A 13,681-nucleotide genomic window follows, 5' to 3' on the forward strand; every position below is an offset into this window, starting at 1 on the left:
GAACAAAACCTAATTTGGCTACCAGCCTGTAAGCAGGGGTTTGGTGATGTTTCTGAGGTAGGGGAATATAGGAGTTCTCAGGATCTAAGGAAGTAGCAATTGGTATTTATTTTTCAGTATTCCTCTAGCCCAGGGAATAATCAGAAAAGAGAATACATTCAGATAATGGTTCATGGTCTGCAAGATGAAGCACATTGGGCCAGGATAAGCATCAGGTCAAGGGCTCCTTTCCTGCAGCTTGAGGACCAGAGCTCCTGAAAACTAGGGAATAAGATGGTTGTCAGATGGTTGTCAAGGAGGTGAGAGGAAAACGGGCCTGGAAAAAGTGTGAGGGTCAGATGTGCCAAGGCTGAAGTGAGCAGAGTTGAACACTTCTCTGCTTGAGGACTATGATAAAAATTCTTTATTTCTTGCACATTATAATTATTCATAGTAGTGAGATTCATGATGCCAAATTCACACATACACCTAACATTTGATCAATCTCATACCTCAATAACTTCCCTTCTTGTCTTCCTCCTCCCCATGAAGTGCTTGCTCTACTCTCCTGGTCTTCCTACTATTATTGTAATTTACTTAATGTGATGTACATTAACTTGTATATATTAAGTGATTTGATTTTATTCATATACTGTGGTATATACATACCTGGAAATAGCATAATAGGGTAGATTTTATCCCCCAGGTACTTTCCTATGCCTTTTCCCACCTCACTCCTTTCTATTGATTCCTTTTCTCTACTGTGTAGTTTTCCTTCCACCAAATGTTCTTTTGATGATAATACTCTACAGATAAAAAAAACATTTTGTGTACTTTATCAAATACCATAGCTGGATTTGTGATTAGCATTAGAAGAAAAGCTGAAACGACCTTAATTACAACATATTTGAAATTACTTATGTCAAATTGGAGGCATTCATAGAAAGGAATCTCATAAATCACTTGAAAATCTAGAATATAGAATGATGTGAGAAAATGTTGGTCTAGTAAAGCTCCAGTTTCTCCCATGGAAACATCAAGATACCATTAGATTCTTGGGAATGAACAGTTTGTAACCATTCAGTTGTCTAAAGCACCAAAGAAAGCATGCAATGAAGAAAAAGGAGATTCACAATGACAGACAATTTCAGTGTGGTTTTGCCTGCCTGCCTGCCATTGCCAAAGCTGTGTCACACAGAATGGTCTTGGTCTTTAGGTAGTGTCAACAGGCCTATCAACTTCTTTCCTCAAAGCAAATTAACTCTACTACAAGTCACTGCATCTTATCTGGTCACAAACTTTGGAAGATACCAGTTAGCGAGGCTGTGCTTATCATCTCTAAGACACCTTGCCTTGGCATGCAGTGTAACCTCAAAAACAGTTGCTGAAATTAGACAACACACCTCAGCAGATCAGAGAGGTGACTTGTTTCTCACAGTGCAGCAAACATACCATATCTCTTAGACAGGTTTACTCCCACAACAAAAAGGCCAGAGGAAGAATAAGCTATGGATATGGTTCATATGAGTCTAGAAGTTCTCCAATCTACTCCTGGCCCTTCCCTCTTCTGTGTGTTGACATCTTTAGGCTGGGAGCAGAGCACCCAGCACAGCAGCACAATATCCAATTTAGGAAAAGGAGCCAGCTCTTATTAAAATTGCCTTCTTACACCAGAGGGATACTTGCAGAGAAGCCCCTAGCAGGATCCATCTCATGTGGCATTGACTAGGACTTGTTCATGCTCCCTTTGAAACAGTGAGCACATGTTAATGCCAATGGAATTAACATGACTGACTCACAAATAATCTGGGTGAAAGAGATGTTGGAGAGACCACCATCTCAGTCACTGAAGTCATAATGAAAGAGCAATGATTTATTTAGGTTTCATTTTTTTTCCAGTGTTGCCTAGACTTTGAATTGCTTGGGAAACTTTAAATCTTGTGATAGCTTAAGTTTTATTTCAACCAAATGTGTATGAGTCTTTTGGTGGAAGACTTAGGTTTAAGTGAATATGTCTATATAAATAACCATGAAATGATTAGTTCTTATTATAGACATGTTTCTCCCAGATAGTTGGTACAAGGACAGATCAATAGGTGAACAGATCAGGCCTCACCCAGCAGTAGGTCTGTTATAGGAGAAACGTAGAGAGTGAGAGGAGTTTTCCGAACTTTCATTTACTCTATTATTTGGTTTTCTTAATTTTTAAAATTTGTTTTGAAGAGTTATAGATAATAGTAGAATGCATTTATGCACTTTGATATATCATACATAGATGGAATATAATTTATTATTTTTCTGAGTATACATATTGCAGAATCATATGGGTCATGTAGTCACATATACACATACAATAATGATGTCTGTTTCATTCTTCTAACTTTCCTGTCCTCACATCCCCTAACCTCCCCTGCCATCACTCCCCCTACCTAATCTAAGGTAACACTATTCTTCCCTAGTGCTCCCGGCTTTGTTGTGAATTAGAATCCGCATATTAGAGAAAACATTTGGCCTTTTGTTTTGTGGGATTGGCTTATTTCGCTTAGCATGATATTCTCCAGCTCCAATCATTTACTGGAAAATGCCATAATTTCACTCTTCTTTAAAGCTGAGTAATATTCCATTGAGGAATATTATATACCACATTTTCTTAACCCAATCAATAAATGGGCTAAGGAACTGAACAGACACTTCACAGAAGAAGAAATCCAACAAATAAATGAAAAAAGTGCTGAACATCTCAGCAATTAGAGAAATGTAAATGCAAATCAAAACTCCTCTAAGATTTTCTCTCATTCCTGTCAGAATGGCAATTATCAAGAATACAGGCAACAATAAATGTTGGTGAGGATGTGGTGAAAAAGGTACACTCATACATTGCTGGTGGGACAGCAAATTGGTGCAATCACTATGGAAAGCAGTATAGAGACTCCACAGAAAACTGGGAATGGAACCACCATATCGCCCAGCTATCTCACTCTTTGGTTTATACCCAAAGGACTTAAAAATCAGCATACTATAGTGACACAGCCACATCAATGTTTATTAGCACCTAAAATCACAATAGCTAGACTGTGGAGCCAACCTAGGTGTCCTTCAATAGATGAATATTATTTAACACAATGTTAACACTTCAGGTTGTATGGGAACTTCTCAGAGGAAAGAAGAGAGACCCAATGACTGTTGTAATTCAGATGTGTCACAAATTGATGCATGGAAACATAGTAGAAGCTACAGAGCAAGCAACCTGCTTAACATGGCATGGTTACAGTTAAGATTTTACCTAGGTTACCTCAAGTATACTCTAGGCATGAATAGAAATTCTTAGGAAAAAGCCAAACAACTGTGGAGCTTATGGTGTTTGCATGAAGAAGGACAGGTGATGTCACATATCTAGGGCAGAAATTTAAACTAAGAGAATGAAAGGAGTGTACCAAGAAGTGGGTAAGGTAACAGAGTCAAGTTGATGGCTGCCAGAGAGGATTGCAGTTTTACAGACGTGGTTTCCACTTGGAGTCTGACATGGAAGATTTGTGTTTCTAGACCTCATGATATAGATATTGAAGGTCTCTATGAAAAAAAGCAGAAAGATCTTCAATAAATGACCTAGTACTACACTTTCCCAAAATACCTATATATTATATCAATATTCCTAATAGAATCATTAGGAAACCAATTGTTTATTGCCTCCAAATTAGCGATCTGCATCAATTTCCTCAAACTTTCAAAGAAGTTGAGTTAAATTTTCTATTTCTTACAACTGAACTGAAAACATCACAACTCAGCAATTTTCAATATTACACTCTTCAACACCTTACACAACAAAAATAAAAGTAGCTTGTGCCTTTTTGGTTATTGATCTGTGTAATGTCAAGCATGGTTCTCACTTGGAGTTATTAGCTTTCATAAACTTAATATTTTCGTATTGTTGGATATTTACATTTCTGACAGAAAACTTCTATAGTATGGAGAATAATAAAAAAAGCCTGCTACTTTCAGATTTTTCTGCAGAATAGTCATAACATGACACCTGTCCTACCATTTCAGACAAATTGTGATAAGCCTGAGTTAATAATTTGTTTTTGTATATTCCCAGTTAGACGTTGAAATCCCAAGGTAGGAGTCATCTGTTTTCCCCTTGGAGCCCTTGTTAAGCAGCTGTGTTGATCATCATGGATGTGCACAGCAGGACAACCTCAATGGATCAGAGAATTTGGGAAGAGTGGTATCTGGGACTGGTGACCAGAGAGACCACCCAAGATATTAGCTATCAACTGTGAGATTTCTGATTCTTCTTTTAATATCTGCCAAACATTATCAAAGATACCATGATCTCAATATAATTACTTATAAAAAAAGAAAGAGCTGGGCTCACTTCTCACCTGATTTATGGATGCAAATATATTCATATAATATAGGAACTAATCTTTTAGTTCTCAGGTTTAATATCACAGAGGTTTGTTCCAGGATGGAGTAAAATATCTCTCAATGCAGGAATGGCCAGATATTTTAGACACAGAAGACCTCTTTAGAATTTTTCATTTGAAGATCCAAGAATTGTTTATGACTGTTATAAACTCCTTATATAACAGATATTTACATATGGCCATAACATTTTATTTCTGTATTCTTGCCATTTCATTTTTTCTGTGATTCAAATTTGCCTGCAACTCCTCAAAAACAAAAATGAAAAAAAAAAAAAACCCAAGATTGTATAAAGAAACAGAGTTGACCGCAGATGTTGGTGAGTCATTGACTAGCGAGGTTCGGTGAATGTGGAGCAAAGGTTTGTGGTTCTATTTCCAGGACAGCAAGGTAGAGTCTTGGGCACATGGTACCATGTCCAAGTAGACCAGCTATAGACTAGGATCAGTGCCAAAGAACATTCTGATCTCAGAGAGACGAGTGCTTGTGACAATGTCCAGGTATTACAACCCAGGTAAAGTCAGGAGAGACCATATTCCAAGTTTGCAAGGCAGAATTTTAATAGTAAATGGAATCATAACAGACAAACCAGTGAGGTTTGTGGTACTGAGCAAAAGCACTTTGAGCGAAGGCTGGTTTTCTGCCAGGAAATTCCTTTCTCTTCAATTTTCAGGGTCAGAGCTTCTCACCTTGTATAAGTAAATAGTTTTCTTAGAATACAAAAGTGAAATGTTAATTGTAGCGAACTGAAAAACAAACTGAATATTTAGCAATCACTCAGAACCCTCTTTTCAGAAAGACCTTATGCTTCTGTTGCATTTTGCAAAATAATGTCCTAGAGCTCTCAGTTAATTTTCCTTCACTAAGCAACATGAATTGGCACCATTTTAGTGCACACTTTTCAGGATTGCACATTCATCAACAATGGACATTTTTATTAGAAAGCAAAATAAGAAGATTCAGAATACATTTTGCAAATGAGAATGCTATTTTTTTTCAATTTTCACCTTTGATGCTTTCTGTGAGGATCAAAATTTGATAGATGCTCAACTGTCCTTTTAAATTCTGTGTGGAGTTAGTTCATTTTCTCAAATAATGGGTGAATGAGAAAGGGCTTATCTTAATAAAACCAAAACCACAAGAAAATCGGATCTGTGTTACAGGCAGAACTTTTATATATATACAATGAATCACTGTTTTCAAATTATGATCGTGACAAAAAAGTCAGGTGATTAAAATGCATGTAGGAGATCCAGCCTATTCTCACTATTCAAAGAAAATGAGTACTGGGCGCAGGCAAGGACCCTGAAAATAAACAGCCGCTGCCTGGCGAGCCGCCTTCTCAGGGCCTGCGTCCCGAGTCTCCGCTGCCCGCGGGCCCGCTCCGACGCCGAGAGATCTACCTGCAGCCATGAGCAGCAACGAGTGTTTCAAGTGTGGACGATCTGGCCACTGGGCCCGGGAGTGCCCAACCGGGGGAGGCCGCGGTCGTGGAATGAGAAGCCGCGGCAGAGGTGGTTTTACCTCGGATAGAGGTTTCCAGTTTGTTTCCTCATCTCTTCCAGACATCTGTTACGGCTGTGGTGAGTCTGGTCATCTGGCCAAGGATTGTGACCTTCAGGAGGATGCTGAAGCCTGCTATAACTGCGGCAGAGGTGGCCACATCGCCAAGGACTGCAAGGAGCCCAAGAGAGAGCGAGAGCAGTGCTGCTACAACTGTGGCAAACCAGGCCACCTGGCTCGTGACTGTGACCACGCGGACGAGCAGAAGTGCTATTCTTGTGGAGAGTTCGGACACATTCAGAAAGACTGCACCAAAGTGAAGTGCTATAGGTGTGGTGAGACTGGTCATGTAGCCATCAACTGCAGCAAGACAAGTGAAGTCAATTGTTACCGCTGTGGCGAGTCAGGGCATCTTGCATGGGAATGCACAATTGAGGCCACAGCCTAATTATTTTCCTTTGTCGCCCCTCCTTTTTCTGATTGATGGTTGTATTATTTTCTCTGAATCCTCTTCACTTGTGGTGAGCCACTTCTGCCGTTTCTGCAGACTATGGTCGCCATTACAAGATGGCGCTGGCTCCGCTGTGGTCTGTGACAAACAACTTCTTATCTGGGAAAGTTGGCACATGATTTTTCACCACCCTGTGAGAAAGCTCCACGCGGCAGCTTTGCATTGGGGCTTGGGATGCTTTATTAAGGCTGGGAGGGGCATCCGAGAGAGAGAAGAAGAAATATCCAGGGACCTGAATAAACTGTTGAAAGAAGATTCTCGAGTTGCGTATTCCTTGCGGGCAAGGGGTCGCGACAAGTGGTGCCGAAACCCGGGAACCAGAACTTTCAGCAGTCAGGGGTGGTGCACCGGTTAGTCCCAGATAAGTGGGATCCGCGATCAAAGCGGGGTTAGTCCCTGGTAAGTGGGATCCGCGACCAAAGCGGGGTAGCTCCTCTGTAAACACAGAGAGAGCCTTACATTTTATTGCAGCTGCACTGTGTACTTTCGCTTTTGTTTTCTGTGTTTCTTTTGTTGTGTCATTTCGCTTTTGTTTTTTGTGCTTCTTTTGTTGTTGTGACGACATGGACGCTCCCCTGTAAAAGGAAGAGAGCGGGGAATTCATAGAACGGAACGCTCCCCTGTAAAAGGAAGAGAGCGGGGACTTTTGTACTTTCACTTTCTTTATAGCTCTAAAAACATTATGGGCGTTGCTTCTTCAAGTCCAATTTTGTTGGCCCTAGATGGGTTGTTACATTCAAAAGGACTTAAGATAAAGCAGAGTACTTTGCAGATGTTTTTAAGAGAAGCTGATATAGCGGCTCCTTGGTTTGCTTTTTCAGGGAGTCTTACGGTTCCCAGCTGGGACAAATTAGGGAAAGATCTAGATTTTGCTCATGAGCAAGGTACCTTGCAGGGTGGCATTATACCACTTTGGAAGTTAGTTAGAGGATGTATAACAGATGGTAAATGCCAGGAAGCTGTGAGTGAGGGTCAAGCTATTCTTGAGCAGCTGCATGAGGAAAAATCTGAAGGATCATGTAGTGAAGTGGCAGAGAGTATTAAAAGTAACAGTAGTGAGAAGGCAAAAGAGCCTGAAGATAAAAATAGGAGAAGGCTCTACCCAGACTTGACCGAATTAAAAACGCCTGAGAACACAAGCGACTCAGAGAGTTCTGAGGACCTTGATATATTGTTACAACAACTACATAAGATAAAAATGAAAAAGAAGAAAAAGGAGACACAGGGCACGCAGGCCTACTGTAAGAAGGGGAAGGGAGTTAACATTGGTCAACAAAACTCTGAGGAGGAGGAGGTAGAATATCTAGAAGAAGATATGGTGCCGATTGCCCCACCTCCGTATGTGGGGGGGAGCCAAGGTTCCGGGAGATCTTTTCATGCACAAGTTTGGAGGACAGTTAATACAGATATGGGACTTGCATACCCTGTATTTCAGGACAATAACAGGGGAAGATATCATGAGCCTTTAGACTTTAAGATAATTAAAACCTTGGCAGAATCTGTCCGCACTTATGGCATAGATGCCGCTTTCACTCTCACTCAGGTGGAGGGACTTACTAGATTTTGCATGACTCCCTCAGATTGGGCTAGTCTAGTCCGCGCTTGTGTTTCCCCAGGGAAATATTAGGAGTCCAAAGTTGGCTGTTTAATGTTTCTGGCAGTACCCAAGACTCGGAGCGAGGTAGGAGGCTTAAAATTTCTGCAAATAATTCACAATTATCTAATGCTACATTACCCTCCGCAGCAGTCTGTCTCCAATCTCCGTTCCTGTTTCTTTTGGCTAATGTTACATTACAGGGGATGCTTAATTGTTCTAATGTTACTTGCTACTTGTCTGAGTGTTGGAATGGCTCCTGGACTACGGCAATGGTTATGAAATTTCCAACCTTTGTCCCGATCCTGGTTACTTCAGATCCAGAGTCATTTCCTATTGTTGAACTGATTAGAGCCCGTAGAGATTTTGGAATTACGGCAGCCATAGTGACAGCTGTGGCGGTATCTGCTGCTGCAGCAGTTACAGCTGGAGTAGCCATGGCCAGCCAGGTACAAACTGCTGCCACTATTAATCAGGTTATTCAACAAACATCCACCATACTTGAATCTCAAAGTAGAATTAATCAACACACTTTATCTGGGATTCTAGCTGCTAATCAAAGGATAGATCTGCTTCAAGCTCAAGTTGAGGAATTGTCTGACCTAGTACATTTGGGTTGTATTGATCAACGTGCACATTTATGTATAACCTCTGTCAGATTTAATAATTCCAGAAATGCCTCCCGCATCATCGGAGAATATTCATCCGGAACCTGGTCCATGGAAGCAGAAAACATGATCCAGTCTCAACTAACCCAGATAGCTGTCTTGAACAGTACCCGTGTCGATCCCGTGACTTTGGGTCAATTCACCGATTGGATATCTTCTGCTTTTTCCTTATTCAAAGAGTGGGTGGGAGTAGGCATTTTTGGTGCAATGTGTTGCTTCAGTGTTGTACTTTGTTTGTGGCTTCTCTGTCGCCTTAAAACTCGCCATGCACAAGAAAAGGCTATGATCATACAAGCTCTTGCAGCTTTAGAAAATGGCAACTCACCTCAAGTCTGGCTTGCGCATCTTAAGCAGAAAACCTTTGTCATGGTCGTTACACCCCAAGTTATTATAACATTGCACTGGGATCGACATGACTTTCCTTGTTATTCTCTTAGTTTTGGAAAGCCCTTGCACTCTGCCGGTCTTACTGCCATTGCACGCAGGTGGGTTTCCACACTAGTGCTTTTCTATCGCCTTGAAGTTCGTGCCTTTCTTTCAGGGTGCTGTCAACTTGTTTGTCATTATAAACAGTCGCAGTTCAGCCTCAGCTATCCCCCTTCGTCCACCATCGTCACGATACAGGATGCGAGGCAAGGCACTGCACTTGAGTGATCCTTGACGTGGACCTCAAGGAGAGCATGTCCTATTGCATGCGGGTTAGACGCGTTCACGCCCCGCCCCACGAAAAAAGGCGTCGGCTGATATGGCCTCAGATCTGGGGAAGGGCCCTCCTTAGGACTGAGTCATACTATGCAGCCACTTCTGCACAGTGGGATAGGACCTCTACTCTCGCCTGTATTGTTTTAAGAAAACAGAAAAGGGGGAACTGTGGTGAGCCGCTTCTGCCGTTTCTGCAGACTATGGTCGCCATTACAAGATGGCGCTGGCTCCGCTGTGGTCTGTGACAAACAACTTCTTATCTGGGAAAGTTGGCACATGATTTTTCACCACCCTGTGAGAAAGCTCCACGCGGCAGCTTTGCATTGGGGCTTGGGATGCTTTATTAAGGCTGGGAGGGGCATCCGAGAGAGAGAAGAAGAAATATCCAGGGACCTGAATAAACTGTTGAAAGAAGATTCTCGAGTTGCGTATTCCTTGCGGGCAAGGGGTCGCGACATTCACTGGCCAAAGGTTGGCAGATAGAGGCTACTCCCAGGCCAGTGAGCTTTACTTGCCGTGTAAAAGGAGGAAAGGGGTGGAAAAAAAAAAAAAAGACTTTCTGCATTTAACTACAAAAAAAAAGTTTATGTTTAGTTTGGTAGAGGTGTTATGTATAATGCTTTGTTAAAGAACCCCCTTTCCACGCCACTGGTGAATAGGGATTGATGAATGGGAAGAGTTGAGTCCGACCAGTAAGCCCGCTCTGGGCTTCTTGGATACGTTCCCATGTAGGAGGTAAACCAATTCTGGAAGTGTCTTGGAACTTCCATAAGTAACTTTAATTTTAGCATAATGATGGCCGTGGATTGCCTGACCTCAGTAGCTATTAAATAACATCAAGTAACATCTGTATCAGGCCCTCACGCAACATACAGTTAAGTGGGAGTAAACAAAATAAGACGAAAGTGTGTGTGGATGGCTAAGGCGAGAGCACCCGGGATAAAAGCCTAAAAACAGGAAACAGCTTCTCTGCAGCATCTGCTGCTGCTGGACCTACAGATGGTGACCGCAAAGGTTTAGAACACATTGTTTTTTTTTCAAAGACGAAATCTCAAAAAACCCAGAGTCAACATCGATGCTCGAGAGTTAGCATAATTTGGAGTTATTCAGGAATTGCAGAGAAATGCATTTTCACAGAAATCAAGATGTTATTTTTGTATACTATATCACTTAGACAACTGTGTTTCATTTGCTGTAATCAGTTTTTAAAAGTCAGATGGAAAAAGCAACTGAAGTCCTAGAAAAAAAAATAGAAAAATGTAATTTTAAACTATTCCAATAAAGGTGGAGGAGGAAGGGGAATTTGACTAAAAAAAAAAACAAACAAACAAACAAAAAAAAAAACAAAGAGAATGAGTACTTATAGTTTGTAGTCTTTCCTTTAGTAATATGCATATTTTATACACTTATTATGTTGTTGATTATAATATATTCCCTGCTCTTTTAACTTAATTTAAAGCCCTTATTCCTATATTTGATAGTTTATATTAATAAACATTTATTTTAGATTTTTTAATTTCATCAAATATTCCACCTTATCAGTGCATCAATATTTACACAGGTATTCCAAAATTTATATTAATATAAGATTTTTCCATTTTTTTTCTTTTTGGGATAATGTTGAACAAGGTCATAAATCATATAAAGTGTCTACATTTTGCATCATGCATATTAATGGTTTTCTCAAATTCACCTAACAGATTAAAGCTATATAATGAACTTTAATTTAGTCTCTGGTTACCTAGTGCATACTGACTTCCTGTGACTGTAATCATTTGTATTTCCCTGAGCAGAATGTCACAGTGAGTGCAGACGTTACTGCACACTTGTCAGTACTGCATCCTCTTGGGACTTGGTAGAAAAGTTATGGGAAACATTTTTACCAGTGAGAAAATTAAAGAGGATACCTCTTTTTCCTTTTAACATTTGGTTAATTTTATGAGGCTTCAATAATTGTTCCATAATCCTTTTCTAAAAATTCTTTGTGTGCATGGTGCATGATTCATTCATCATTTCTCATAATTATGATCAAGAAGGGGCTTCATCATGAGAAAAAAAAATTCCCAAATCAGAACCAATGAAAATAAAAAAGAGGAGGGATGATAGGTTTCCAGATAAACAAATGGTCAATATGGTTCCATCTCTTATCATAATGCATGATAATATTGTAAGGAGAATTTTATTAAAAACAAACTTACTTTTATTACTGTGTAGTAGATCATTTAATTTTTTTCCATATGAAATAAGAGAACTGGTTCCAATTCTCTTCTCACATATGGAATATTCTTTTAATCTCAATCCTCCTATACAATATTGGATACATTTAGACAGAAAATAGAATTGGATAATCACTGATTGGTGTGGTCCCCTACTGAGTATTTACCAATTTGCTAAAATGATGGATTTTAGCAATTGGTTTTCACTGGGACTTGTTTCTCTATTTCTATACTTTGCAATTTTTTTTCTTCCAAGAAATCAAGAGCCACAAAAATCTGTGTAGCAAAAGGTGCTTGAGTTGAGAAGCACAGAATAAATGATGGGGGTAACTTCCTTTCCACTGTAAGGAAGTCTTCAGCATCTCACAGAAAATGCAGCACCTTGGCTGAATAGATTTTCTCATGTGCTCTCAACTGCAGGAAATTTAGCTGAATGTATAATATAACATCCTGAGAAATCAAGTGGCACATAAGAAAGATATTTTCAATTATTGGTCATTGTTTATGTGTGCTGTATTGACAATCTGAAAAGGAGTGAGCTAAGTTCACTAGAGTGGAACTAATTTTGTACTCTGGATACTTAATTATGTGATAAGCGATTAGTACCCTGAACTTTGGATAAAGCATTTTTCTTCTGCATGACACAAGGAAAAATCCAGAGAGCAATTGTAAGAGAAGTGAGAGGACATTTTTACATTGTAGGGCAAAGTGGCATAAAGTGGACCACTAGGGCTTCAGCTGTATTTCACGTGCTCTTACACCTAGGAAATTCAGGGCTGGTATCAACAGAGGATGGTAGGACCCAGGATCACATTCAGTCTGATTTCATGAAAAAGAAATCTTCTGAAAATTTTAAGAAGAGAAAAGAGTGTGTTTGATTTACCTTTTTATTCTTTAACAAATGAACTTTCAAATCATTATCCAACCATTGTAGACCATGAAATAATTGCCATTTTCACTCTTATTATATCTTCCACAAAAGAGTGTGAATTAACTTTTAAGGGCTCACACTAATGTGAATAATCCTTTACCACATGAGTACATTTTCTTTTTTGTAAATCTATATCCTCACACTATACATATTTTTCCAGCCAGTGTTTAGATTTGTCATATATAGATACAGGTGTGGGCCAGAGGTTACACAGCATGTTGCTCTTTGTTCAAGAGTCTGTTATCAATCTGACCCCTGCATGTCAACTGGGATCTTTGATTTTTCAGTTTTTAATAACACACAAAGATGATGAAAGTCCCTAAATGGCATGAACATTGCAGTTTATCTATGCATTCTTTAGTCATGTTCATAGTCCTGTTGTGCCAGGGCAGTGAGATAGGTTACCAAAAGACCAGAGAAAATACCTGGAGACTCCATATAGGCAAAAGTCCTTATTGAGAAATGCTTATGGGGAGGGTCCAGCAGTGACAGGCCAAACAGACTGCACCTGCCTCTCTCACATTGGGCCATGACAATAGAAGCAGAGTGATTACTTCTCATTATAGGCATGTTTGTCCTAGAGAGTTGGTAAAGGAGTGAAAAGCAATGAATTCCAAACATCAGTATGTGGAGCTCAATGATGGTCACTTCATTCCTGGGCTGGGCTTTGGCAACTATAAACATCAAGAGGTAATAGTAAGGGGTTGGGTTGAGAGTTCATAAGAAAGTAGACACAAGATAAATGGAATCCAATCTAGGTTGTCAAGTTACTTCTCCTTATGTGACTCTGAAGGACTCACATATACTCTCTTTCTTCAGGCTAGAGTTATTCCATGCACAGGAGAGACAATGGTTAGACATTGCTCTACATCATTGTCTGATTTCAATCTATTCAAGCACGTTAGGAAAAGATGAATGTCAGCACTCGGTTTGAATTAGTACTGGTTTGTGTTTATTTCCATACTTCAGAAAATCTTTTTTCCTTCCCAAAAGGCAAGATCCAGAGATGTCTGTGTAGCAAAAGGTACAGAAGATGAGAAGCACAGATAAATGATGAGGATTCCTTCCTTTCTGCTCTGAGGTAGCCTTCAGCATCTCACAGAAAACGGTGGACCTGAGCTGAGTAGAATTTTCCATGTGCTCTCAACTGTG

General features: G+C 39.9%; 1 protein-coding gene across 1 annotated transcript; it reads left to right on the top strand.

Annotated features, from left to right (window-relative positions):
- The first annotated feature begins 5,677 nt into the window (after positions 1-5,677).
- Positions 5,678-10,684, top strand: LOC124091377 (CCHC-type zinc finger nucleic acid binding protein-like). Its single transcript, XM_058578665.1, has 2 exons — positions 5,678-6,417; positions 9,839-10,684. The coding sequence occupies exon 1, from the start codon at positions 5,816-5,818 to the stop codon at positions 6,353-6,355; it is 540 nt and encodes a 179-aa protein (XP_058434648.1). The 5' UTR covers positions 5,678-5,815; the 3' UTR covers positions 6,356-6,417; positions 9,839-10,684.
- The last annotated feature ends 2,997 nt before the right edge of the window (positions 10,685-13,681 follow it).

The sequence above is a fragment of the Marmota monax genome, unplaced genomic scaffold (assembly GCF_021218885.2).
Source record: "Marmota monax isolate L192 unplaced genomic scaffold, Marmota_monax_Labrador192_F-V1.1 WCK01_AAM20220418_F8-fsc00072, whole genome shotgun sequence".
NCBI lineage: Eukaryota > Metazoa > Chordata > Mammalia > Rodentia > Sciuridae > Marmota > Marmota monax.